Source organism: Heptranchias perlo, unplaced genomic scaffold (assembly GCF_035084215.1).
Source record: "Heptranchias perlo isolate sHepPer1 unplaced genomic scaffold, sHepPer1.hap1 HAP1_SCAFFOLD_1377, whole genome shotgun sequence".
NCBI lineage: Eukaryota > Metazoa > Chordata > Chondrichthyes > Hexanchiformes > Hexanchidae > Heptranchias > Heptranchias perlo.
Window position 1 is genome coordinate 13,359 of NW_027138621.1, and position 27,333 is coordinate 40,691.

At 56.2% G+C, this 27,333-nt stretch overlaps 1 protein-coding gene across 1 annotated transcript in view; it reads right to left on the reverse strand.

The window, feature by feature from the left end:
• The window catches only part of LOC137308698 (arf-GAP with coiled-coil, ANK repeat and PH domain-containing protein 2-like), a 33,671-nt gene extending 11,142 nt beyond the window's left edge, over positions 1–22,529 (reverse strand). The window contains exons 1-10 of the mRNA XM_067977260.1: positions 22,483–22,529; positions 21,062–21,157; positions 19,273–19,347; positions 15,452–15,561; positions 14,663–14,714; positions 11,104–11,204; positions 9,771–9,885; positions 7,946–8,130; positions 6,659–6,728; positions 4,361–4,455 (exon numbers count right to left, since the gene is read on the reverse strand). Coding sequence (XP_067833361.1) covers positions 4,361–4,455; positions 6,659–6,728; positions 7,946–8,130; positions 9,771–9,885; positions 11,104–11,204; positions 14,663–14,714; positions 15,452–15,561; positions 19,273–19,347; positions 21,062–21,157; positions 22,483–22,527 — 944 coding nt within the window. The 5' untranslated portion in view covers positions 22,528–22,529. The remainder of the gene's footprint in view (positions 1–4,360; positions 4,456–6,658; positions 6,729–7,945; positions 8,131–9,770; positions 9,886–11,103; positions 11,205–14,662; positions 14,715–15,451; positions 15,562–19,272; positions 19,348–21,061; positions 21,158–22,482) is intronic.
• Positions 22,530–27,333: the final 4,804 nt, after the last annotated feature.

Below are 27,333 nucleotides of genomic sequence, written 5' to 3' on the forward strand. Positions count from 1 at the left end.
AAGCTCCCTCTACACTGTCCCATCAAACACTCCCAGGGCAGGTACAGGGTTAGGTACAGAGTAAAGCTCCCTCTACACTGTCCCATCAAACACTCCCAGGGCAGGTACAGGGTTAGATACAGAGTAAAGCTCCCTCTACACCGTCCCATCAAACACTCCCAGGGCAGGTACAGGGTGAGATACAGAGTAAAGCTCCCTCTACACTGTCCCATCAAACACTCCCAGGGCAGGTACAGGGTTAGGTACAGAGGAAAGCTCCCTCTACACTGTCCCATCAAACACTCCCAGGGCAGGTACAGGGTTAGATACAGAGTAAAGCTCCCTCTACACTGTCCCATCAAACACTCCCAGGGCAGGTACAGGGTTAGATACAGAGTAAAGCTCCCTCTGCACTGTCCCATCAAACACTCCCGGGGTCAGGTACAGGGTTAGATACAGAGTAAAGCTCCCTCTGCACTGTCCCATCAAACACTCCCGGGGTCAGGTACAGGGTTAGATACAGAGTAAAGCTCCCTCTACACTGTCCCATCAAACACTCCCAGGGCAGGTACAGGGTTAGATACAGAGTAAAGCTCCCTCTACACTGTCCCATCAAACACTCCCGGGGTCAGGTACAGGGTTAGATGCAGAGTAAAGCTCCCTCGACACTGTCCCATCAAACACACCCAGGGCAGGTACAGGGTTAGATACAGAGTAAAGCTCCCTCTACACCGTCCCATCAAACACTCCCAGGGCAGGTACAGGGATAGATACAGAGGAAAGCTCCCTCTACACCGTCCCATCAAACACTCCCAGGGGCAGGTACAGGGTTAGATACAGAGTAAAGCTCCCTCCACACTGTCCCATCAAACACTCCCAGGGCAGGTACAGGGTTAGATACAGAGTAAAGCTCCCTCTACACTGTCCCATCAAACACTCCCAGGGCAGGTACAGGGTCAGATACAGAGTAAAGCTCCCTCTACACTGTCCCATCAAACACTCCCAGGGGCAGGTACAGGGTTAGATACAGAGTAAAGCTCCCTCTACACTGTCCCGTCAAACACTCCCAGGGCAGGTACAGGGTTAGATACAGAGTAAAGCTCCCTCTACACTGTCCCATCAAACACTCCCAGGGCAGGTACAGGGTTAGATACAGAGTAAAGCTCCCTCTACACCGTCCCATCAAACACTCCCAGGGCAGGTACAGGGTTAGATACAGAGTAAAGCTCCCTCTACACTGTCCCATCAAACACTCCCAGGGCAGGTACAGGGTTAGGTACAGAGGAAAGCTCCCTCTACACTGTCCCATCAAACACTCCCAGGGCAGGTACAGGGTTAGATACAGAGTAAAGCTCCCTCTACACTGTCCCATCAAACACTCCCAGGGCAGGTACAGGGTTAGATACAGAGTAAAGCTCCCTCTACACTGTCCCATCAAACACTCCCAGGGCAGGTACAGGGTTAGATACAGAGTAAAGCTCCCTCTGCACTGTCCCATCAAACACTCCCGGGGTCAGGTACAGGGTTAGATACAGAGTAAAGCTCCCTCTACACTGTCCCATCAAACACACCCAGGGCAGGTACAGGGTTAGATACAGAGTAAAGCTCCCTCCACACCGTCCCATCAAACACTCCCAGGGGCAGGTACAGGGTTAGATACAGAGTAAAGCTCCCTCCACACTGTCCCATCAAACACTCCCAGGGGCAGGTACAGGGTTAGATACAGAGTAAAGCTCCCTCTACACTGTCCCGTCAAACACTCCCAGGGCAGGTACAGGGTTAGATACAGAGTAAAGCTCCCTCTACACTGTCCCATCAAACACTCCCAGGGGCAGGTACAGGGTTAGATGCAGAGTAAAGCTCCCTCTACACTGTCCCGTCAAACACTCCCAGGGCAGGTACAGGGTTAGATACAGAGTAAAGCTCCCTCTACACTGTCCCATCAAACACTCCCAGGGCAGGTACAGGGTTAGATACAGAGTAAAGCTCCCTCTACACCGTCCCATCAAACACTCCCAGGGGCAGGTACAGGGTTAGATACAGAGTAAAGCTCCCTCTACACTGTCCCATCAAACACTCCCAGGGCAGGTACAGGGTTAGATACAGAGTAAAGCTCCCTCTACACTGTCCCATCAAACACTCCCAGGGCAGGTACAGGGTTAGATACAGAGTAAAGCTCCCTCTACACCGTCCCATCAAACACTCCCAGGGCAGGTACAGGGTTAGATACAGAGTAAAGCTCCCTCTACACTGTCCCATCAAACACTCCCAGGGTCAGGTACAGGGTTAGATACAGAGTAAAGCTCCCTCTGCACTGTCCCATCAAACACTCCCAGGGCAGGTACAGGGTTAGATACAGAGTAAAGCTCCCTCTGCACTGTCCCATCAAACACTCCCAGGGCAGGTACAGGGTTAGATACAGAGTAAAGCTCCCTCTGCACTGTCCCATCAAACACTCCCAGGGTCAGGTACAGGGTTAGATACAGAGTAAAGCTCCCTCTGCACTGTCCCATCAAACACTCCCAGGGCAGGTACAGGGTTAGATACAGAGTAAAGCTCCCTCTGCACTGTCCCATCAAACACTCCCAGGGCAGGTACAGGGTTAGATACAGAGTAAAGCTCCCTCTACACTGTCCCATCAAACACTCCCAGGGCAGGTACAGGGTTAGATACAGAGTAAAGCTCCCTCTACACTGTCCCATCAAACACTCCAAGGGCAGGTACAGGGTTAGATACAGAGTAAAGCTCCCTCTACACTGTCCCATCAAACACTCCCAGGGCAGGTACAGGGTTAGATACAGAGTAAAGCTCCCTCTGCACTGTCCCGTCAAACACTCCCAGGGCAGGTACAGGGTTAGATACAGAGTAAAGCTCCCTCTACACTGTCCCATCAAACACTCCCAGGGGCAGGTACAGGGTTAGATACAGAGTAAAGCTCCCTCTGCACTGTCCCATCAAACACTCCCAGGGTCAGGTACAGGGTTAGATACAGAGTAAAGCTCCCTCTGCACTGTCCCATCAAACACTCCCAGGGCAGGTACAGGTTTAGATACAGAGTAAAGCTCCCTCTACACTGTCCCATCAAACACTCCCAGGGCAGGTACAGGGTTAGATACAGAGTAAAGCTCCCTCTACACTGTCCCATCAAACACTCCCAGGGCAGGTACAGGGTTAGATACAGAGTAAAGCTCCCTCTACACTGTCCCATCAAACACTCCCAGGGCAGGTACAGGGTTAGATACAGAGTAAAGCTCCCTCTACACCGTCCCATCAAACACTCCCAGGGCAGGTACAGGGTTAGATACAGAGTAAAGCTCCCTCTACACTGTCCCATCAAACACTCCCAGGGCAGGTACAGGGTTAGGTACAGAGTAAAGCTCCCTCTAAACTGTCCCATCAAACACTCCCAGGGGCAGGTACAGGGTTCGATACAGAGTAAAGCTCCCTCTACACCGTCCCGTCAAACACTCCCAGGGCAGGTACAGGGTTAGATACAGAGTAAAGCTCCCTCTGCACCGTCCCGTCAAACACTCCCAGGGCAGGTACAGGGTTAGATACAGAGTAAAGCTCCCTCTGCACCGTCCCGTCAAACACTCCCAGGGTCAGGTACAGGGTTAGATACAGAGTAAAGCTCCCTCTGCACTGTCCCATCAAACACTCCCAGGGCAGGTACAGGGTTAGATACAGAGTAAAGCTCCCTCTGCACTGTCCCATCAAACACTCCCAGGGCAGGTACAGGGTTAGATACAGAGTAAAGCTCCCTCTACACTGTCCCATCAAACACTCCCAGGGCAGGTACAGGGTTAGATACAGAGTAAAGCTCCCTCTGCACTGTCCCATCAAACACTCCCAGGGCAGGTACAGGGTTAGATACAGAGTAAAGCTCCCTCCACACTGTCCCGTCAAACACTCCCAGGGCAGGTACAGGGTTAGATACAGAGTAAAGCTCCCTCTGCACTGTCCCATCAAACACTCCCAGGGCAGGTACAGGGTTAGATACAGAGTAAAGCTCCCTCTACACTGTCCCATCAAACACTCCCAGGGCAGGTACAGGGTTAGATACAGAGTAAAGCTCCCTCTACACTGTCCCATCAAACACTCCCAGGGCAGGTACAGGGTTAGATACAGAGTAAAGCTCCCTCTACACTGTCCCGTCAAACACTCTCAGGGCAGGTACAGGGTTAGATACAGAGTAAAGCTCCCTCTACACTGTCCCGTCAAACACTCTCAGGGCAGGTACAGGGTTAGATACAGAGTAAAGCTCCCTCTGCACTGTCCCATCAAACACTCCCAGGGCAGGTACAGGGTTAGATACAGAGTAAAGCTCCCTCTACACTGTCCCGTCAAACACTCCCATTGTGGAGAGAGAACCTTTCCTTACCTTGTACTCTCAGCTGATGCCTTGTTCACTCCCATCTCCTCCTGTCCAGCCTCGTAAATGCCATTAATAACGTCATTTCCCAGTGCGCAGATCAACTGCAAGGAATGGAGAACAAAATTGTACACAATCCCAATGGACCAAACCCCTTCCCATTCACTCCCATTGTACACAATCCCAATGGATCAAACCCCTTCCCGTTCACTCCCACTCTACACAATCCCAATGGACCAAACCCCTTCCCGTTCACTCCCACCGCACACAATCCCAATGGACCAAACCCCTTCCCATTCACTCCCATTGTACACAATCCCAATGGATCAAACCCCTTCCCATTCACTCCCACTGTACACAATCCCAATGGATCAAACCCCTTCCCATTCACTCCCACTGTACACAATCCCAATGGACCAAACCCCTTCCCATTCACTGCTACTGTACACAATCCCAATGGACCAAACCCCTTCCCATTCACTCCCACTGTACACAATCCCAATGGACCAAACCCCTTCCCATTCACTCCCACTGTACACAATCCCAATGGACCAAACCCCTTCCCATTCACTCCCACTCTACACAATCCCAATGGACCAAACCCCTTCCCATTCACTCCCGCTGTACACAATCCCAATGGACCAAACCCCTTCCCATTCACTCCCACTGTACACAATCCCAATGGACCAAACCCCTTCCCATTCACTCTCACTGTACACAATCCCAATGGACCAAACCCCTTCCCATTCGCTCCCACTGTGCACAATCCCAATGGACCAAACCCCTTCCCATTCACTCTCACTGTACACAATCCCAATGGACCAAACCCCTTCCCATTCGCTCCCACTGTACACAATCCCAATGGACCAAACCCCTTCCCATTCGCTCCCACTGTACACAATCCCAATGGACCAAACCCCTTCCCGTTCACTCCCACTGTGCACAATCCCAATGGATCAAACCCCTTCCCATTCACTCCCACTCTACACAATCCCAATGGACCAAACCCCTTCCCATTCGCTCCCACTGTACGCAATCCCAATGGACCAAACCCCTTCCCATTCGCTCCCACTGTACACAATCCCAATGGACCAAACCCCTTCCCGTTCACTCCCACTGTGCACAATCCCAATGGATCAAACCCCTTCCCATTCACTCCCACTCTACACAATCCCAATGGAGCAAACCCCTTCCCATTCACTCCCACTGTGCACAATCCCAATGGACCAAACCCCTTCCCATTCAGTCCCACTCTGCACAATCCCAATGGACCAAACCCCTTCCCGTTCACTCCCACTGTACACAATCCCAATGGACCAAACCCCTTCCCATTCAGTCCCACTCTGCACAATCCCAATGGACCAAACCCCTTCCCATTCACTCCCACTGTACACAATCCCAATGGACCAAACCCCTTCCCATTCACTCCCACTCTACACAATCCCAATGGACCAAACCCCTTCCCATTCACTCCCACTGTACACAATCCCAATGGATCAAACCCCTTCCCATTCACTCCCAATGTACACAATCCCAATGGACCAAACCCCTTCCCATTCACTCCCACTCTACACAATCCCAATGGACCAAACCCCTTCCCATTCACTCCCACTGTGCACAATCCCAATGGACCAAGCCCCTTCCCATTCACTCCCACTGTTCACAATCCCAATGGACCAAACCCCTTCCCATTCACTCCCACTGTACACAATCCCAATGGAACAAATCTCTTCCCATTCAAACACTCTGCATTTATATAGCATTATCAGACAAAATTTGACACCGAGCCACATAAGGAGATATTCGGGACAGGTGACCGAAAGCTCGGTCAAAGAGGTAGGATATAAGGAGCGTCTTAAAGGAGGGGAGAGAGGCGGAGAGGTTTAGGGAGGGAATTCCAGAGCTTAGGGGCCCGGGCAGCTGAAGGCACGGCCGCCAATGGTGGAGCGATGGGAATCGGGGAGGATGGACAAGAGGCCAGAATCGGAGGGGGCTGGAGATCGTGGCGGGGGGGCGGGGGGCGGGAGGACGCTGAAGAGGGCAATGGAGGGATGGAGAATGTTAAGATGGAGGCATCGCCGGACTGGGTGCCAATGATCGTCCAACGAGCGCAGGGCTGGTGGGATGATGGGCGAGCAGGACTCGGTGGGAGTTGGGATACGGAGGTGAGGGGGATGGGCCGCGTGCGGTTCACTCCCGCTGCACAGGATCCCGGTGGAACCGAGTCCTTCCCAGTCGACTCGCGCCGTGCCGGCCGCCCACTGTCAACTTTGACCTGGCGTTCCCAGAATCCAGCAGTGGCCTCACCTTCACCAGTTCTGGTTCCCACGAGTCCAGGGTCAGGGAGCGCACTTTCGAGAGGTGGACGCCAAGGCTCCTGAGAAGCAAGAGAAGCAAAGTGAGACAGCCTGACCGTCAAATACCCCCGGTTGCCCCTTTTGTGGGGGTTTTCGAGGGCAGTCTGTCCCCCATTGGAGGGGGATTAACCCTCTCACTCACCTCTCCCCAGTTACGGGCGGCCCTGTCCCCTATCGGAGGGGGATTAACCCTCTCGCCCACCTCCTCCCGGTTACAGACACCAGCCCGTTCCCCTATCGGAGGGGGATTAACCCTCTCACCCACCTCCTCCCGGTTACAGACACTGGCCCGTTCCCCTATCGGAGGGGGATTAACCCTCTCACCCACCTCCTCCCGATTACAGACACTGGCCCGTTCCCCTATCGGAGGGGGATTAACCCTCTCACCCACCTCCTCCCGGTTACAGACACCGGGCGGCCCGTTCCCCTATCGGAGGGGGATTAACCCTCTCACCCACCTCCTCCCGGTTACAGACACCGGCCCGTTCCCCTATCGGAGGGGGATTAACCCTCTCACCCACCTCCTCCCGGTTACAGACACCGGCCCGTTCCCCTTTTGGAGGGGGATTAACCCCCTCGCCCACCTCCTCCCGGTTACAGACACCGGCCCGTTCCCCAATCGGAGGGGGATTAACCCCCTCACCCACCTCCTCCCGGTTACAGACACCGGCCCGTTCCCCTATCGGAGGGGGATTAACCCCCTCACCCACCTCCTCCCGGTTACAGACACCGGCCCGTTCCCCTATCTGAGGGGGATTAACCCCCTCACCCACCTCCTCCCGGTTACAGACACCGGGCAGCCCGTTCCCCTATCGGAGGGGGATGAACCCTCTCACCCACCTCCTCCCGGTTACAGACACCGGCCCGTTCCCCTATCGGAGGGGGATTAACCCTCTCACCCACCTCCTCCCGGTTACAGACACCGGGCGGCCCGTTCCCCTATCGGAGGGGGATTAACCCTCTTGCCCACCTCCTCCCGGTTACAGACACCGGCCCGTTCCCCTATCGGAGGGGGATTAACCCTCTCGCCCACCTCCTCCCGGTTACAGACACCGGCCCGTTCCCCTATCGGAGGGGGATTAACCCTCTCACCCACCTCCTCCCGGTTACAGACACCGGGCGGCCCGTTCCCCTATCGGAGGGGGATTAACCCTCTCGCCCACCTCCTCCCGGTTACAGACACCGGCCCGTTCCCCTATCGGAGGGGGGTCAACCCGCTGTCCAGGAGCCCCCTCACCTGTGAATTCCTGAGCACTCAATGCACAGTGTGATGCCCAGGTTGATACTCGCCCAGCGAGGGTCTGTTCTCCCGCAGTCACAGCACCTCTCGTTACCCGGTCGACGTATCACCTGCTGAAGGACGCTGGAGGCCTCCCTCGACCCCTCCGGACCCTCTGCCGATGAGGGGCCGACCTCCGAACTCTGCAGCGAGAGAATAAACCATCAGAGTGTCCGCACTGTCGGAGGGTCGGTACTGAGGGAGCGCCGCACTGTCGGAGGGGCGGTACTGAGGGAGCGCCGCACTGTCGGAGGGTCGGTACTGAGGGAGGGTCGCACTGTCGGAGGGTCAGTACTGAGGGAGCGCCGCACTGTCGGAGGGTCAGTACTGAGGGAGCCCCGCACTGTCGGAGGGTCGGTACTGAGGGAGCGCCGCACTGTCGGAGGGTCGGTACTGAGGGAGCGCCGCACTGTCGGAGGGTCAGTACTGAGGGAGCGCCGCACTGTCGGAGGGTCGGTACCGAGGGAGCGCCGCGCTGTCGGAGGGTCAGTACCGAGGGAGCGCCGCTCTGTCGGAGGGTCGGTACCGAGGGAGCGCCGCACTGTCGGAGGGTCGGTACCGAGGGAGCGCCGCACTGTCGGAGGGTCGGTACCGAGGGAGCGCCGCGCTGTCGGAGGGTCGGTACCGAGGGAGCGCCGCTCTGTCGGAGGGTCGGTACCGAGGGAGCGCCGCACTGTCGGAGGGTCGGTACCGAGGGAGCGCCGCACTGTCGGAGGGTCGGTACCGAGGGAGCGCCGCACTGTGGGAGGGTCAGTACCGAGGGAGCGCCGCACTGTGGGAGGGTCGGTACCGAGGGAGCGCCGCACTGTGGGAGGGTCGGTACTGAGGGAGCGCCGCACTGTCGGAGGGTCGGTACTGAGGGAGCGCCGCACTGTCGGAGGGTCAGTACCGAGGGAGCGCCGCACTGTGGGAGGGTCAGTACTGAGGGAGCCCCGCACTGTCGGAGGGTCGGTACTGAGGGAGCGCCGCACTGTCGGAGGGTCGGTACTGAGGGAGCGCCGCACTGTCGGGGGGTCAGTACTGAGGGAGCGCCGCACTGTCGAGGGTCAGTACTGAGGGAGCGCCGCACTGTCGGAGGGTCGGTACCGAGGGAGCGCCGCACTGTCGGAGGGTCGGTACCGAGGGAGGGCCGCACTGTCGGAGGGTCAGTACTGAGGGAGCGCCGCACTGTCGGAGGGTCAGTACCGAGGGAGCCCCGCACTGTCGGAGGGTCGGTACTGAGGGAGCGCCGCACTGTCGGAGGGTCGGTACTGAGGGAGCGCCGCACTGTGGGAGGGTCGGTACCGAGGGAGCGCCGCACTGTCGGAGGGTCGGTACCGAGGGAGGGCCGCACTGTCGGAGGGTCAGTACTGAGGGAGCGCCGCACTGTCGGAGGGTCGGTACTGAGGGAGCGCCGCACTGTGGGAGGGTCGGTACTGAGGGAGCGCCGCACTGTCGGAGGGTCGGTACTGAGGGAGCGCCGCACTGTGGGAGGGTCGGTACTGAGGGAGCGCCGCACTGTCGGAGGGTCGGTACTGAGGGAGCGCCGCACTGTCGGAGGGTCGGTACTGAGGGAGCGCCGCACTGTCGGAGGGTCGGTACTGAGGGAGGGCCGCACTGTCGGAGGGTCGGTACCGAGGGAGCGCCGCACTGTCGGAGGGTCAGTACTGAGGGAGCGCCGCACTGTCGGAGGGTCAGTACTGAGGGAGCCCGGGGACACTAAGGGCTTAAACTCAGCATTAGGCCGGAGTCGGGGGGGGGGGTGATGGAGCCTGGGGGCTCGCCTGCCACCGTTACCCCTCACCTCTGTGGTGGTGTCGGTGTGTGGTGTCTCCCGGTAGGCGGTATCGATGCTGGATTGGACTGCCCGGATCCAGGCCTGCCTCAGGGACTCCGAGTCTGCCTGCACGACACAGCTCCTGTCAGAAGAAGAGGGTTAGAGTGGAGGAGAAGGGGGTTACTCCCCAATCGGGCCTAAAGTTACTCCCCAATCGGGCCTAAAGTTACTCCCCAATCGGGCCTAAAGTTACTCCCCAATCAGGCCTAAAGTTACTCCCCAATCGGGCCTAAAGTTACTCCCCAATCGGGCCTAAAGTTACTCCCCAATCGGGCCTAAAGTTACTCCCCAATCGGGCCTAAAGTTACTCCCCAATCGGGCCTAAAGTTACTCCCCAATCGGGCCTAAAGTTACTCCCCAATCGGGCCTAAAGTTACTCCCCAATCGGGCCTAAAGTTACTCCCCAATCGGGCCTAAAGTTACTCCCCAATCGGGCCTAAAGTTACTCCCCAATCGGGCCTAAAGTTACTCCCCAATCGGGCCTAAAGTTATTCCCCAGTCGGGCCGACAGTCACTCCCCCGTCGGGCCGACAGTCACTCCCCCGTCGGGCCGACAGTCACTCCCCCGTCGGGCCGACAGTCACTCCCCAGTCCCCCGGGGCCGACAGTCACTCCCCCGTTGGGCCGACGGTCACTCCCCAGTCCCCCGGGGCCGACGGTCACTCCCCAGTCCCCCGGGGCCGACGGTCACTCCCCAGTCCCCCGGGGCCGACGGTCACTCCCCAGTCCCCCGGGGCCGACGGTCACTCCCCAGTCCCCCGGGGCCGACGGTCACTCCCCAGTCCCCCGGGGCCGACGGTCACTCCCCAGTCCCCCGGGGCCGACGGTCACTCCCCAGTCCCCCGGGGCCGACGGTCACTCCCCAGTCCCCCGGGGCCGACAGTCACTCCCCAGTCCCCACAGTCACTCCCCAGTCCCCACAGTCACTCCCCAATCCCCACAGTCACTCCCCAATCCCCACGGTCACTCCCCAATCCCCACGGTCACTCCCCAATCCCCACGGTCACTCCCCAATCCCCACGGTCACTCCCCAATCCCCACGGTCACTCCCCAATCCCCACGGTCACTCCCCAATCCCCACGGTCACTCCCCAATCCCCCGGGGCCTGCAGTCACTCCCCAATCCCTACGGTCACTCCCCAATCCATACGGTCACTCCCCAATGCCCCAGGGCCGACAGTCACTCCCCAATCCCCCGGGGCCTGCAGTCACTCCCCAATCCATACGGTCACTCCCAGGCCTACGATTCCCCTCCCCTCCCCCCCGGGGCCTACGATCGACCCACGAGCGGCGCGACATACCCGTGAACGGAGACGACCTCAAAGCAGAAACGTCGCTCGACCTCGTCCAGGGGCTTGACCGTACAGAGCCTCAGGTCCTGGACGACCGGTATCGGCTCCTCCTGTGGGGGCGGCGGAAGGGGGGTGCGGGGACGCAGGGACGGGGGGGGGGAAAGAAAACACGACAACCGAGTGAGTCGAAGGCCCCGGCTCGCAAGCCCCCGCCCCCCCCCAAAACCCCCTCACGCACAGAGCAGGAAAGGCTCAGGCTCCGTTCCCGGCCTAGTGTTCGAGTCAGAGCACAAGACGGGCCTCAGCACCCCCGGGTTGTGAGAAAGGGGGGAAATCAGCCGGGGGGATACTGTTCCCTGAGCGAGGAAGTCAGACGACAATTGTACAGGGCCCTGGCTCACCGAGATGAGGAGAAATTTTTAGGCCCAACCATCTTCAGCTGCTTCATCAATGACCTTCCCTCCACCAGAAGGTCAGAAATGGGGATGTTCGCTGATGGTCGCACAGTGTTCAGTTCCATTCGCAACCCCTCAGATAATGAAGCAGTCCGAGCCCACGTACAGCAAGACCTGGACAACATCCAGGCTTGGGCTGGTAAGTGGCAAGTAACATTTGCACCAGGCAATGACCATCTCCAACAAGAGAGAGTCCAACCACCTCCCCTTGACATTCAACGGCATTACCATCGCCGAATCCCCCACCATCAACATCCTGGGGGTCGCCATTGACCAGAAACTGAACTGGACCAGCCATATAAATACTGTGGCTACGAGAGCAGGTCAGAGGCTGGGTATTCTGCGGCGAGTGACTCACCTCCTGACTCCCCAAAGCCTTTCCACCATCTACAAGGCACGAGTCAGGAGTGTGATGGAACACTCTCCACTTGCCTGGACGAGTGCAGCTCCATCAACACTCGAGAAGCTCGACACCATCCAGGGCAAAGCAGCCCCGCTCGATCGGCACCCTAAACATTCACTCCCTTCACCACCGGCGCACCGCGGCCGCAGTGTGGACCATCCACAGGATGCACTGCAGCAACTCGCCAAGGCTTCTTCGACAGCACCTCCCAAACCCGCGACCTCTCCCACCTAGAAGGACCAGGGCAGCGGGCACATGGAGACAACCCCCACCCGCACGTTCCCCTCCGAGTCACACACCATCCCGACTTGGAAATATATCGGCCGTTCCTTCATCGTCGCTGGGTCAAAATCCTGGAGCTCCCTTCCCAACGGCACTGTGGGAGAACCTTCACCACACGGACTGCAGCGGTTCAAGATGGCGGCTCACCGCCACCTTCTCAAGGGGCGATTAGGGATGGGCAATAAATGCCGGCCTGGCCAGCGACGCCTGCATCCCATGAACGAATAAAAAAAAAAGGGGGGGAGTAAACATTTCCAGGGATATGGGGAAAGAGCAGGAGAAGCAGGACCAATTGAAGAACTCTCTCAAAGAGCGGGCACAGGCTCGATGGGCCGAATGGCCGACTCCTGGGCTGCGCCGACTGTGATGCTACGATCCCGTGTTCCGGTCCTCCCGTTTGGGAGTTGCGTGCGTGCCCGGTGAGGGCTCGGGATAGGCAATAATGCCGTGCCATCACAGACTTGTTGCCTTGGGGCAACTGACGGGAGGTTGGCCCCGGTGAAGGGGATGTTGGTGTGACCGCGGTCTGAGGCCGACGCAGGCCGTTCGCTCCCTCGGCGTCCCGTTTGACCCCCGAGACCCCCGTCTCCCCTCCGTCACCGAGTCCGCCGACTTCCACCTCCTGGAACATCGCCCGTCTCCGCCCCCTGCCTCAGCTGCTGAAACCCTCGCCCGTGCCCCTCTGTCCCCTCCAGACTCCACTGGCCGGCCTCTCACCTTCCATCCCTCAGTAGCCATCAGCTCATCTGAAACTCCTCCCGCCCCCCCGTATCCCAACTCGCACCGAGTCCCGTTCACCCGTCACCCCCTGTGCTCGCTGGACCCACACTGGCTCCCGGTCCCTATCTCTGTAACCTCCTCCAGCCCCCCTACAAACCCTCCGAGATCTCTGCATGGCCCTCGCCCCCCCTCCCTATCTCTGTAACCTCCTCCAGCCCCCTACAAACCCTCCGAGATCTCTGCATGGCCCTCGCCCCCCCTCCCTATCTCTGTAACCTCCTCCAGCCCCCTACAAACCCTCCGAGATCTCTGCATGGCCCTCGCCCCCCTCCCTATCTCTGTAACCTCCTCCAGCCCCCCTACAAACCCTCCGAGATCTCTGCATGGCCCTCGCCCGCCCCTCCCTATCTCTGTAACCTCCTCCAGCCCCCTACAAATCCTCCGAGATCTCTGCATGGCCCTCGCCCCCCTCCCTATCTCTGTAACCTCCTCCAGCCCCCGACAAACCCTCCGAGATCTCTGCATGGCCCTCGCCCCCCCTCCCTATCTCTGTAACCTCCTCCAGCCCCCCTACAAACCCTCCGAGATCTCTGCATGGTCCTCGCCCGCCCCTCCCTATCTCTGTAACCTCCTCCAGCCCCCTACAAACCCTCCGAGATCTCTGCATGGCCCTCGCCCCCCTCTCACTATCTCTGTAACCTCCTCCAGCCCCCTACAAACCCTCCGAGATCTCTGCATGGCCCTCGCCCCCCCCTCCCTATCTCTGTAACCTCCTCCAGCCCCCTACAAACCCTCCGAGATCTCTGCATGGCCCTCACCCCCTCTCCCTATCTCTGTAACCTCCTCCAGCCCCCTACAAACCCTCCGAGATCTCTGCATGGCCCTCGCCCCCCCCTCGCTATCTCTGTAACCTCCTCCAGCCCCCTACAAACCCTCCGAGATCTCTGCATGGCCCTCACCCCCTCTCCCTATCTCTGTAACCTCCTCCAGCCCCCTACAAACCCTCCGAGATCTCTGCATGGCCCTCGCCCGCCCCTCCCTATCTCTGTAACCTCCTCCAGCCCCCTACAAACCCTCCGAGATCTCTGCACGGCCCTCGCCCCCCCTCCCTATCTCTATAACCTCCTCCAGCCCCCTACAAACCCTCCGAGATCTCTGCACGGTCCTCTCCCCCTCTCCCTATCTCTGTAACCTCCTCCAGCCCCCTACAAACCCTCTGAGATCTCTGCACGGCCCTCGCCCCCCCTCCCTATCTCTATAACCTCCTCCAGCCCCCTACAAACCCTCCGAGATCTCTGCATGGTCCTCTCCCCCTCTCCCTATCTCTGTAACCTCCTCCAGCCCCCTAAAAACCCTCCGAGATCTCTGCGTCCCTCCAATTCTGGCCTCTCCCATCGCTCCACCATTGGCGGCCGTGCCTTCAGCCGCCCGGGCCCGAAGCTCTGGAATTCCCTCCCTCGACCTCTCCGCCTCTCTCTCCCTCCTCCTTGAAGACGCTCCTTAGAACCTCCATCTCCGGCCAAGCTTTTGGTCAACTGTCCTAACATCTCCTTGTGAGGCTCAGGGTCTGATTGACGATCCTGGGAGGCGCCTTGGGGACGTTTCACTCCGTTAAAGGCGCCGTATCAATGCAGGGTGTTTGTTGCAGTTGAAAGGTCAGCGTCCGTCCCTCCTGCAGGCCCCCCCCATGGCCTTTGGGACATCTTACCTTCCAGTTCTTCTGATGCACCAATTGGTTGTTCTGAAGACAGAACCAATGCCTAACGGAGGGGGAAAAAAAACAAAAGATCAGGAGGAGGCTGAGGAAAGAAACTTAGCGAGTTTCACTTTTTCGAAGTGCGGTCCCTGTTGTAATGTGGGGGAACGAGGCAGCCGATGTGCGCACAGCAAGATCCCACAAACAGCGATGTGATAAATGACCCGGATCGTCTGGTTTTTCTTTTAGTGATGTTGGTCGAGGGATAAATATCGGGGCCCCAGGACCCCCGGGGAGAACTCACCCCCCCCGCCTGCTCCCTCGGTACCGACCCTCCGACAGTGCGGCGCTCCCTCGGTACCGACCCTCCGACAGTGCGGCGCTCCCTCGGTACCGACCCTCCGACAGTGCGGCGCTCCCTCAGTACCGACCCTCCGACAGTGCGGCGCTCCCTCAGCACCGACCCTCCGACAATGCGGCGCTCCCTCGGTACCGACCCTCCGACAGTGCGGCGCTCCCTCGGTACCGACCCTCCGACAGCGCGGCGCTCCCTCGGCACCGACCCTCCGACAGCGCGGCGCTCCCCTCGGTGCTGGGCAACCGGGCGGCGTGTCGTCTTGGGATCAGGAGGCGCGAGTCTCTGGAGCGGGGGCTCGAACCCTCGACCCTCGGACAGAGAACCACGTTCCTTAATGCCTCCCACTCGCGCTCTCTGAGACGCAGATCGAACAGCGCGGATGGCATTCTGACCAACCCCCCCCCTGCCCGACTCCTTCTCGCCCGTCTGAGCATGACGCCCACCTGTGCCACGTCCTGAAAGCTTTGGGCGCCCGTTTGAAAAGGTAGCCTTCGATGGCGATCCCCAGCGGCGCTTTGCTTAAATATTCCATCCCGAAATCCGTGGGGTTGTCCTGAGTGGGGAAAGGAAGGACCAAGTAGGTGTTAGAGCCAAACTCCCGTCGCCGCTGGCCCTCCTCGAGGGTCATCTGATGCGGTCGAATTTTCCGAGGGGATTCCAGGGGCTTCAGTTAACGTGGAGAGACTGGAGTCGCTGGGGTTGTTCTCCTTCGAGCAGAGAAGGTTAAGGAGGAGGTTTTTATTCGTTCATGGGGTGTGGGCGTCGCTGGCGAGGCCGGCATTTATTGCCCATCCCTAATCGCCCCTTGAGAAGGTGGTGTGAGCCGCCTTCTTGAACCGCTGCAGTCCGTCTGGTGAAGGTTCTCCCACAGTGCCGTTGGGAAGGGAGATTTTGACCCAGCGACGATGAAGGAACGGCCGATATATTTCCAAGTCGGGATGGTGTGTGACTCGGAGGGGAACGTGCGGGTGGGGTTGTCCCCATGTGCCCGCTGCCCTGGTCCTCCTAGGTGGGAGAGGTCGCGGGTTTGGGAGGCGCTGTCGAAGAAGCCTTGGCGAGTTGCTGCAGTGCATCCTGTGGATGGTCCACACTGCGGCCGCGGTGCGCCGGTGGTGAAGGGAGTGAATGTTTAGGGTGCCAATCGAGCGGGGCTGCTTTGCCCTGGATGGCGTCGAGCTTCTCGAGCGTTGTTGGAGCTGCACTCGTCAGGCAAGTGGAGAGTATTCCATCACACTCCTGACTTGTGCCTTGTAGATGGTGGAAAGGCTTTGGGGAGTCAGGAGGTGAGTCACTCGCCGCAGAATACCCAGCCTCTGACCTGCTCTGGTAGCCACAGTATTTATATGGCTGGTCCAGTTAAGTTTCTGGTCAATGGTGACCCCCAGATGTTGATGGTGGGGGATTCGGCGATGGTAATGCCGTTGAATGTCAAGGGGAGGTGGTTGGACTCTCTCTTGTTGGAGATGGTCATTGCCTGGCGCGAATGTTACTTGCCACTTATCAGCCCGAGCCTGGATGTTGTCCAGGTCTTGCTGCATGCGGGCTCGGACTGCTTCATTATCTGAGGGGGTTGCGAGTGGCGAGGGAGTCAAAGGATATGGAGGAAAGGGCGGGAAAGTGGAGTTGAGGTCAAAATCAGATCAGCCAAGATCTCATTAAATGGCGGAGCAGGCCTAACGGCCTACTCCTGCTCCTATCTCTTACGGTCTTATGAGAGTCGGGGTGAAGGGGAGTCGCTGTGATTCTGGGACGTGACTCGCGGGGCGGGGTGGGAGTCCCCCAACGACCTGGACTGAGATCTTCAGCCTTTCCTCCATATTTCTTGAGGACTTGGATGGAGGGAGTTGGATGTTGGACATCCAAGTTTGGCAGATGACAAGAAGTTGGCTTGGAGGTGTTGCTTCAGTTGGACTGAGGCTCTGCTCAGACCCCGTCCTGAACTGCGTTCAGTTCTGGGCACCGCACCTCAGGAGGGATGGACTGGCCTCGGAGGGGGTGCAAAGCAGATTCAGCAGAATGATACCGGGGGGGGGCGCGAAAAGGGGTTTAATTACGAGGACAGGACTAGGCTTGTGTTCCCTCGAGTTTAGAAGATTAAGGGGGTGATCGAATCGAGGGGTTTTAAGATGATTAAAGGATTCGATAGGGTGGATAGAGAAAAACTATTTCGTCTGGTGGGGAGGGAGTCCAGAACAAGGGAGAGGGCATAACCTTAAGATTGGAGCTCGGCCGTTCAGGGGTGATGTCGGGAAGCGTTTCTTCACACAAAGAGGGAGTGGAAATCTGGATCTCTCTCCCCCCACAAAAGGCGGTGGAGGCTTGGGGTCAGTTGGAGCTTTCAAGGCTGCGATTGATAGGTTTCTGTTGGGTGAGGGCACCGAGGGATATGAGGTTGAGGTGCAGATCAGCTGCGGTCTGAATGAACGACAGGACAGGCTCGAGGGGGCTGAACGGGCCTCCTCCTGTTCCTGTGTAACAGGCTCGAGGGGCTGAATGGCCTCCTCCTGTTCCTATGGTAACAGGCTCGAGGGGCTGAACGGGCCTCCTCCTGTCCCTGTGTAACAGGCTCGAGGGGCTGAATGGGCCTCCTCCTGTTCCTGTGTAACAGGCTCGAGGGGCTGAATGGCCTCCTCCTGTTCCTATGGTAACAGGAGGCCTAAACGGGGCCTACTCCTGTTCCTATGGTAACAGGGGGCCTGAACGGGGCCTACTCCCGTTCCTCTGGTAACAGAGGGCCTGAACGGGGCCTACTCCTGTTCCTATGGTAACAGGGGGCCTGAACGGGGCCTACTCCTGTTCCTCTGGTAACAGGGGGCCCTGAACGGGGCCTACTCCTGTTCCTATGGTAACAGGGGGCCTGAACGGGGCCCTACTCCTGTTCCTCTGGTAACAGGGGGCCTGAACGGGGCCTACTCCTGTTCCTATGGTAACGGGGCCTGAACGGGGCCTACTCCTGTCCCTATGGTAAAACGGGGCCTGAATGGGGCCTACTCCTGTTCCTATGGTAACAGGGGGCCTGAACGGGGCCTACTCCTGTTCCCATGGTAACACGGGGCCTGAACGGGGCCTACTCCTGTCCCTATGGTAACAGGGGGCCTGAACAGGGCCTACTCCTGTTCCTATGGTAACAGGGGGCCTGAACGGGGCCTACTCCTGTTCCTATGGTAGCAGGGGGCCTGAACGGGGCCTACTCCTGTTCCTATGGTAACAGGGGGCCTGAACGGGGCCTACTCCTGTTCCTATGGTAACAGGGGGCCTGAACGGGGCCTACTCCTGTTCCTATGGTAACAGGGGCCTGAATGGGGCTTACTCCTATTCCTATGGTAGCAGGGGCCTGAACGGGGCCTACTCCTGTTCCTATGGTAACAGGGGCCTGAACGGGGCCTACTCCTGTTCCGATGGTAAAACAGGGCCTGAACGGGGCCTACTCCTGTCCCTATGGTAACAGGGGCCTGAACGGGACCTACTCCTGTTCCTATGGTAACAGGGGCCTGAACGGGGCCTACTCCTGTTCCTATGGTAACAGGAGGCCTGAACGGGGCCTACTCCTGTTCCTATGGTAACAGGGGGCCTGAACGGGGCCTACTCCTGTTCCTATGGTAACAGGGGCCTGAATGGGGCTTACTCCTGTTCCTATGGTAGCAGGGGCCTGAACGGGGCCTACTCCTGTTCCTATGGTAACAGGGGCCTGAACGGGGCCTACTCCTGTTCCTATGGTAACAGGGGCCTGAACGGGACCTACTCCTGTTCCTATGGTAACAGGGGGCCTGAACGGGACCTACTCCTGTCCCTATGGTAACAACAGGGGGCCTGAACGGGGCCTACTCCTGTTCCTACGGCAACACGGGGCCTGAACGGGGCCTACTCCTGTTCCTATGGTAACACGGGGCCTGAACTGGGCCTACTCCTGTTCCTACGGTAACAGGGGGCCTGAACTGGGCCTACTCCTGTTCCTACGGTAACAGGGGGCCTGAACGGGGCCTACTCCTGTTCCTACGGTAACAGGGGGCCTGAACGGGGCCTACTCCTGTTCCTACGGTAACAGGGGGCCTGAACGGGGCCTACTCCTGTTCCTACGGTAACACGGGGCCTCCTCCTGTCCCTATGTTCCTATCCTGCTCTGTGTGGGCCTCGGCGGGGGGCGGCGGAGTGAATTCACGCACGTGGTCTTCAAAGGAGGACACAAAAGTCAGGGGCTGGGCGAGCCCGGAGGCAGAAGGCTCTCGATCCAGCGGAGTAGGTGCAGGATTGTGACTCAATTCACCTGTTGTTGAGCTGACATGTGTTTCTGCTCCATCTCCTTCTGTTGGGCCACGGACTCGATGGCGATTTGGTCGAGCTGAGAGGGAGGGGAGAATTAATTAAAGGTTCACCGTTAGTTTTCAATGGCTCCCTCAGTGCAGGATCCCAGCATATTGAGGCCTTTTCCCATTTACTTCATGTCAACGTGCGACAGGCAAGGTGAAGGGTGATTGAGAGGCCCGTTTATTGTACAGAATCCAAACTGATCCCGATCACTCCCACTGTCCACAATCCCAATGGACCAAACCCCTTCCCATTCACTCCCACTGTACACAATCCCAATGGACCAAACCCCTTCCCATTCACTCCCACTGTCCACAATCCCAATGGACCAAACCCCTTCCCATTCACTCCCACTGTACACAATCCCAATGGACCAAACCCCTTCCCATTCACTGCTACTGTACGCAATCCCAATGGACCAAACCCCTTCCCATTCACTGCTACTGTACACAATCCCAATGGATCAAACCCCTTCCCATTCACTGCTACTGTACACAATCCCAATGGATCGAACCCCTTCCCATTCACTCCCCTGTACACAATCCCAATGGACCAAACCCCTTCCCATTCACTGCTACTGTACACAATCCCAATGGACCAAACCCCTTCCCATTCACTGCTACTGTACACAATCCCAATGGACCAAACCCCTTCCCGTTCACTCCCACTGTACACAATCCCAATGGACCAAACCCCTTCCCATTCACTGCTACTGTACACAATCCCAATGGATCAAACCCCTTCCCATTCACTGCTACTGTACACAATCCCAATGGACCAAACCCCTTCCCATTCACTGCTACTGTACACAATCCCAATGGACCAAACCCCTTCCCATTCACTCCCACTGTACACAATCCCAATGGACCCAAACCCCTTCCCATTCACTCCCGTTGAATTGTTCCAGTTAATATTGGCCTTCATCTCAAGGGGGCTGGGGTACAAATGGGGTTGAGGTAGTGCTTCAGTCATACCGAGCTCGGCTCAGACCCCATCTGGAGGTCCTGCGTTCAGTTCTGGGCACCGCACCTCAGGAAGGAAAGACTGGCCTCGGAGGGAGGGCAACGCAGGTTCACCAGAATGACAGCGGGGCGAAAACGGTTAAGTTATGAGGCCAGGTTGCAGAGGCTCGGCTTGTGTTCCCTCGAGTGTAGAAGATTAAGGGGTGATCTAATCGAGGGGTTTAAGATCATCAAAGGGTCGATCGAGAGAAACTATTCCCTCTGGTGGGGTGGGCGTGGGGAGCCCAGAACGAGGAGCGGTGGTGGAGGGGGGCAGAACCTTAAAATGAGGTCCAGGCCGTTCATGGTGATATCAGGAAGCGTTTCTTCACACAAAGGGGAGCGGGAATTTGGAAATCTCTGCTCCGAAAGGCTGGGGGGGGGGCCAGGGGTCAGTTGGAAACGTCAAGATTGAGATCGACACATTTCTGTGAGGTACCAAGGGATATGGAACCAAGACGGGTCGATGGGATTGAGATACAGGTCAACCATGATCCAACTGAACGGCGGAACAGGCTCGAGGGGCTGAATGGCCTCCTCCAGTTCCTGTGCAGCAGGTCCGAGGGGCTGAATGGGCCTCCTCCTGTTCCCACCCTTCCCTCGCGCAAAGCGCTGTGATCAGGGGAGGGAGGAAGGGAGGGAGGAGCTGAGGAGCCTGGACGCCATCTCGCCCGCCTACCCCGGTCAGGAGAAGGGGTTTGCAGAAAGTCCCTCCTGAGGCCCGTCCAAGTCACCGTGACCACTTACCCGTGAGGACATGTTCTCCATGAGCGGATCCAGGTCCTCGAGGCGATCGGAGCCCTGGTGGAAAAAGGTGCGCTCGGCACGTAGGTACGAAAGAACCTTCAACGTAGTGGGGGGGGGGAGAGAGAAGACGAGCAGGAGGTAAGCAACTTCCAGATCGATAACCCAGGCCGCCATCCCAATCCGAACCGACCAAACCCCTTCCCGTTCACTCCCGCTGTACACAATCCCAATGGACCAAACCCCTTCCCGTTCACTCCCGCTGTACACAATCCCAATGGACCAAACCCCTTCCCGTTCACTCCCGCTGTACACAATCCCAATGGACCAAACCCCTTCCCGTTCACTCCCACTGTACACAATCCCAATGGACCAAACCCCTTCCCGTTCACTCCCACTGTACACAATCCCAATGGACCAAACCCCTTCCCGTTCACTCCCGCTGTACACAATCCCAATGGACCAAACCCCTTCCCGTTCACTCCCGCTGCACACAATCCCAATGGACCAAACCCCTTCCCGTTCACTCCCGCTGCACACAATCCCAATGGACCAAACCCCTTCCCATTCACTCCCACTCTACACAATCCCAATGGTCCCAACCCCTTCCCATTCACTCCCACCGTACACAATCCCAATGGACCGAACCCCTTCCCATTCACTCCCACTGTACACAATCCCAATGGATCAAACCCCTTCCCATTCACTCCCACTGTACACAATCCCAATGGACCAAACCCCTTCCCATTCACTCCCACTGTACACAATCCCAATGGATCAAACCCCTTCCCATTCACTCCCACTGTACACAATCCCAATGGATCAAACCCCTTCCCATTCACTCCCACTGTACACAATCCCAATGGACGAAACCCCTTCCCATTCGGAGGGTCAGTACTGAGGGAGCGCCGCACTGTCGGAGGGTCGGTACTGAGGGAGCGCCGCACTGTGGGAGGGTCGGTACTGAGGGAGCGCCGCACTGTCGGAGGGTCGGTACCGAGGGAGCGCCGCACTGTCGGAGGGTCGGTGCTGAGGGAGTGCCGCACTGTCGGAGGTGCCGTCTTTCGGGCTGAGACGTTAAACCGAGGGCCCCGTCTGCCCCTCTCGGGCGGGTGTAAAAGATCCCACGGCCCACTATTGGAAGAAGAGCAGGGGTGGGGAGTTCTCCCCGGGGGTCCTGAGCCCCGATATTTATCCCTCGACCAACATCACTAAAAAAAAACCAGATGATCTGGGTCATTTATCACATCGGCTGTTTGTGGGATCTTGCTGTGCGTAAATTGTCTGCCTCGTTCCCCACATTACAACAGGGACCGCACTTCAAAAAAAAGTCCTTCATTGGCCGTGAAGCTTTGGGACGTCCTGAGGTGGTGAGAGGGGCGGGAGAGATGGGAGATCTTCCTTTAAAACAGCAACTCCCTCACCGTGTTTACGATTTTGATCTTCTGCCCCATTTCGAAAGCGTTCATCTGAAAGAAATAACATTCGGGGAGTGTCAAACCGAGGTAAGAGAGATTAGAGGGTGAACATCAAAGATTCAGTTCCGACCAGACTGAACTGTAACACTCTGATATACCCCACACCCCTCACTGTAACACTCTGATATATCCCACACCCCTCACTGTAACACTCTGATATATCCCACACCCCTCACTGTAACACTCTGATATACCCCACACCCCTCACTGTAACACTCTGATATATCCCACACCCCTCACTGTAACACTCTGATATATCCCACACCCCTCACTGTAACACTCTGATATATCCCACACCCCTCACTGTAACACTCTGATATATCCCACACCCCTCACTGTAACACTCTGATATATCCCACACCCCTCACTGTAACACTCTGATATATCCCACACCCCCTCACTGTAACACTCTGATATATCCCACACCCCTCACTGTAACACTCTGATGTATCCCACACCCCTCACTGTAACACTCTGATGTATCCCACACCCCTCACTGTAACACTCTGATATATCCCACACCCCTCACTGTAACACTCTGATATATCCCACACCCCTCACTGTAACACTCTGATATATCCCACACCCCTCACTGTAACACTCTGATGTATCCCACACCCCTCACTGTAACACTCTGATATATCCCACACCCCTCACTGTAACACTCTGATATATCCCACACCCCTCACTGTAACACTCTGATATATCCCACACCCCTCACTGTAACACTCTGATATACCCCACACCCCTCACTGTAACACTCTGATATACCCCACACCCCTCACTGTAACACTCTGATATATCCCACACCCCTCACTGTAACACTCTGATATATCCCACACCCCTCACTGTAACACTCTGATATATCCCACACCCCTCACTGTAACACTCTGATATATCCCACACCCCTCACTGTAACACTCTGATATATCCCACACCCCTCACTGTAACACTCTGATATATCCCACACCCCTCACTGTAACACTCTGATATATCCCACACCCCTCACTGTAACACTCTGATATATCCCACACCCCTCACTGCAACACTCTGATATATCCCACACCCCTCACTGTAACACTCTGATATATCCCACACCCCTCACTGTAACACTCTGATATATCCCACACCCCTCACTGTAACACTCTGATATATCCCACACCCCTCACTGTAACACACTGATATATCCCACACCCCTCACTGTAACACTCTGATATATCCCACACCCCTCACTGTAACACTCTGATGTATCCCACACCCCTCACTGTAACACTCTGATATATCCCACACCCCTCACTGTAACACTCTGATATATCCCACACCCCTCACTGTAACACTCTGATATATCCCACACCCCTCACTATAACACTCTGATATATCCCACACCCCCTCACTGTAACACTGATATACCCCACACCCCTCACTGTAACACTCTGATATATCCCACACCCCTCACTGTAACACTCTGATATATCCCACACCCCTCACTGTAACACTCTGATATATCCCACACCCCTCACTGTAACACTCTGATATATCCCACACCCCTCACTGTAACACTCTGATATATCCCACACCCCTCACTGTAACACTCTGATATATCCCACACCCCTCACTGTAACACTCTGATATATCCCACACCCCTCACTGTAACACTCTGATATATCCCACACCCCTCACTGTAACACTCTGATATACCCCACACCCCTCACTGTAACACTCTGATATATCCCACACCCCTCACTGTAACACTCTGATATATCCCACACCCCTCACTGTAACACTCTGATATATCCCACACCCCTCACTGTAACACTCTGATATATCCCACACCCCTCACTGTAACACTCTGATATATCCCACACCCCTCACTGTAACACTCTGATATATCCCACACCCCTCACTGTAACACTCTGATATATCCCACACCCCTCACTGTAACACTCTGATATATCCCACACCCCTCACTGTAACACTCTGATATATCCCACACCCCTCACTGCAACACTCTGATATATCCCACACCCCCTCACTGTAACACTGATATACCCCACACCCCTCACTGTAACACTCTGATATATCCCACACCCCTCACTGTAACACTCTGATATATCCCACACCCCTCACTGTAACACTCTGATATATCCCACACCCCTCACTGTAACACTCTGATATATCCCACACCCCTCACTGTAACACTCTGATATATCCCACACCCCTCACTGTAACACTCTGATATATCCCACACCCCTCACTGTAACACTCTGATATATCCCACACCCCTCACTGTAACACTCTGATATATCCCACACCCCTCACTGTAACACTCTGATATACCCCACACCCCTCACTGTAACACTCTGATATATCCCACACCCCTCACTGTAACACTCTGATATATCCCACACCCCTCACTGTAACACTCTGATATATCCCACACCCCTCACTGTAACACTCTGATATATCCCACACCCCTCACTGTAACACTCTGATATATCCCACACCCCTCACTGTAACACTCTGATATATCCCACACCCCTCACTGTAACACTCTGATATATCCCACACCCCTCACTGTAACACTGATATATCCCACACCCCTCACTGTAACACTCTGATATACCCCACACCCCTCACTGTAACACTCTGATATATCCCACACCCCTCACTGTAACACTCTGATATACCCCACACCCCTCACTATAACACTCTGATATATCCCACACCCCTCACTGTAACACTCTGATATATCCCACACCCCTCACTGTAACACTCTGATATATCCCACACCCCTCACTGTAACACTCTGATATATCCCACACCCCTCACTGTAACACTCTGATATATCCCACACCCCTCACTGTAACACTCTGATATATCCCACACCCCTCACTGTAACACTCTGATATATCCCACACCCCTCACTGTAACACTCTGATATATCCCACACCCCTCACTGTAACACTCTGATATACCCCACACCCCTCACTGTAACACTCTGATATATCCCACACCCCTCACTGTAACACTGATATACCCCACACCCCTCACTGTAACACTCTGATATATCCCACACCCCTCACTGTAACACTCTGATATACCCCACACCCCTCACTGTAACACTCTGATATATCCCACACCCCTCACTGTAACACTCTGATATATCCCACACCCCTCACTGTAACACTCTGATATATCCCACACCCCTCACTGTAACACTCTGATATACCCCACACCCCTCACTGTCACACTCTGATATATCCCACACCCCTCACTGTAACACTCTGATATATCCCACACCCCTCACTGTAACACTCTGATATATCCCACACCCCTCACTGGAACACTCTGATATACCCCACACCCCTCACTGTAACACTCTGATATATCCCACACCCCTCACTGTAACACTCTGATATACCCCACACCCCTCACTGTAACACTCTGATATATCCCACACCCCTCACTGTAACACTCTGATATACCCCACACCCCTCACTGTAACACTGATATATCCCACACCCCTCACTGTAACACTCTGATATATCCCACACCCCTCACTGTAACACTCTGATATATCCCACACCCCTCACTGTAACACTCTGATATATCCCACACCCCTCACTGTAACACTCTGATATATCCCACACCCCTCACTGTAACACTCTGATATATCCCACACCCCTCACTGTAACACTCTGATATATCCCACACCCCTCACTGTAACACTCTGATATACCCCACACCCCTCACTGTAACACTCTGATATACCCCACACCCCTCACTGTAACACTCTGATATATCCCACACCCCTCACTGTAACACTCTGATATATCCCACACCCCTCACTGTAACACTCTGATATATCCCACACCCCTCACTGTAACACTCTGATATATCCCACACCCCTCACTGTAACACTCTGATATACCCCACACCCCTCACTGTAACACTCTGATATATCCCACACCCCTCACTGTAACACTCTGATATATCCCACACCCCTCACTGTAACACTCTGATATATCCCACACCCCTCACTGTAACACTGATATATCCCACACCCCTCACTGTAACACTCTGATATATCCCACACCCCTCACTGTAACACTCTGATATACCCCACACCCCTCACTGTAACACTCTGATATATCCCACACCCCTCACTGTAACACTCTGATATATCCCACACCCCTCACTGTAACACTCTGATATACCCCACACCCCTCACTGTAACACTCTGATATACCCCACACCCCTCACTGTAACACTCTGATATATCCCACACCCCTCACTGTAACACTCTGATATATCCCACACCCCTCACTGTAACACTCTGATATATCCCACACCCCTCACTGTAACACTGATATATCCCACACCCCTCACTGTAACACTCTGATATATCCCACACCCCTCACTGTAACACTCTGATATATCCCACACCCCTCACTGTAACACTCTGATATATCCCACACCCCTCACTGTAACACTCTGATATACCACACACCCCTCACTGTAACACTCTGATATACCCCACACCCCTCACTGTAACACTCTGATATATCCCACACCCCTCACTGTAACACTCTGATATACCCCACACCCCTCACTGTAACACTCTGATATACCACACACCCCTCACTGTAACACTCTGATATATCCCACAGCCCTCACTGTAACACTCTGATATATCCCACACCCCTCACTGTAACACTCTGATATACCCCACACCCCTCACTGTAACACTCTGATATATCCCACACCCCTCACTGTAACACTCTGATATATCCCACA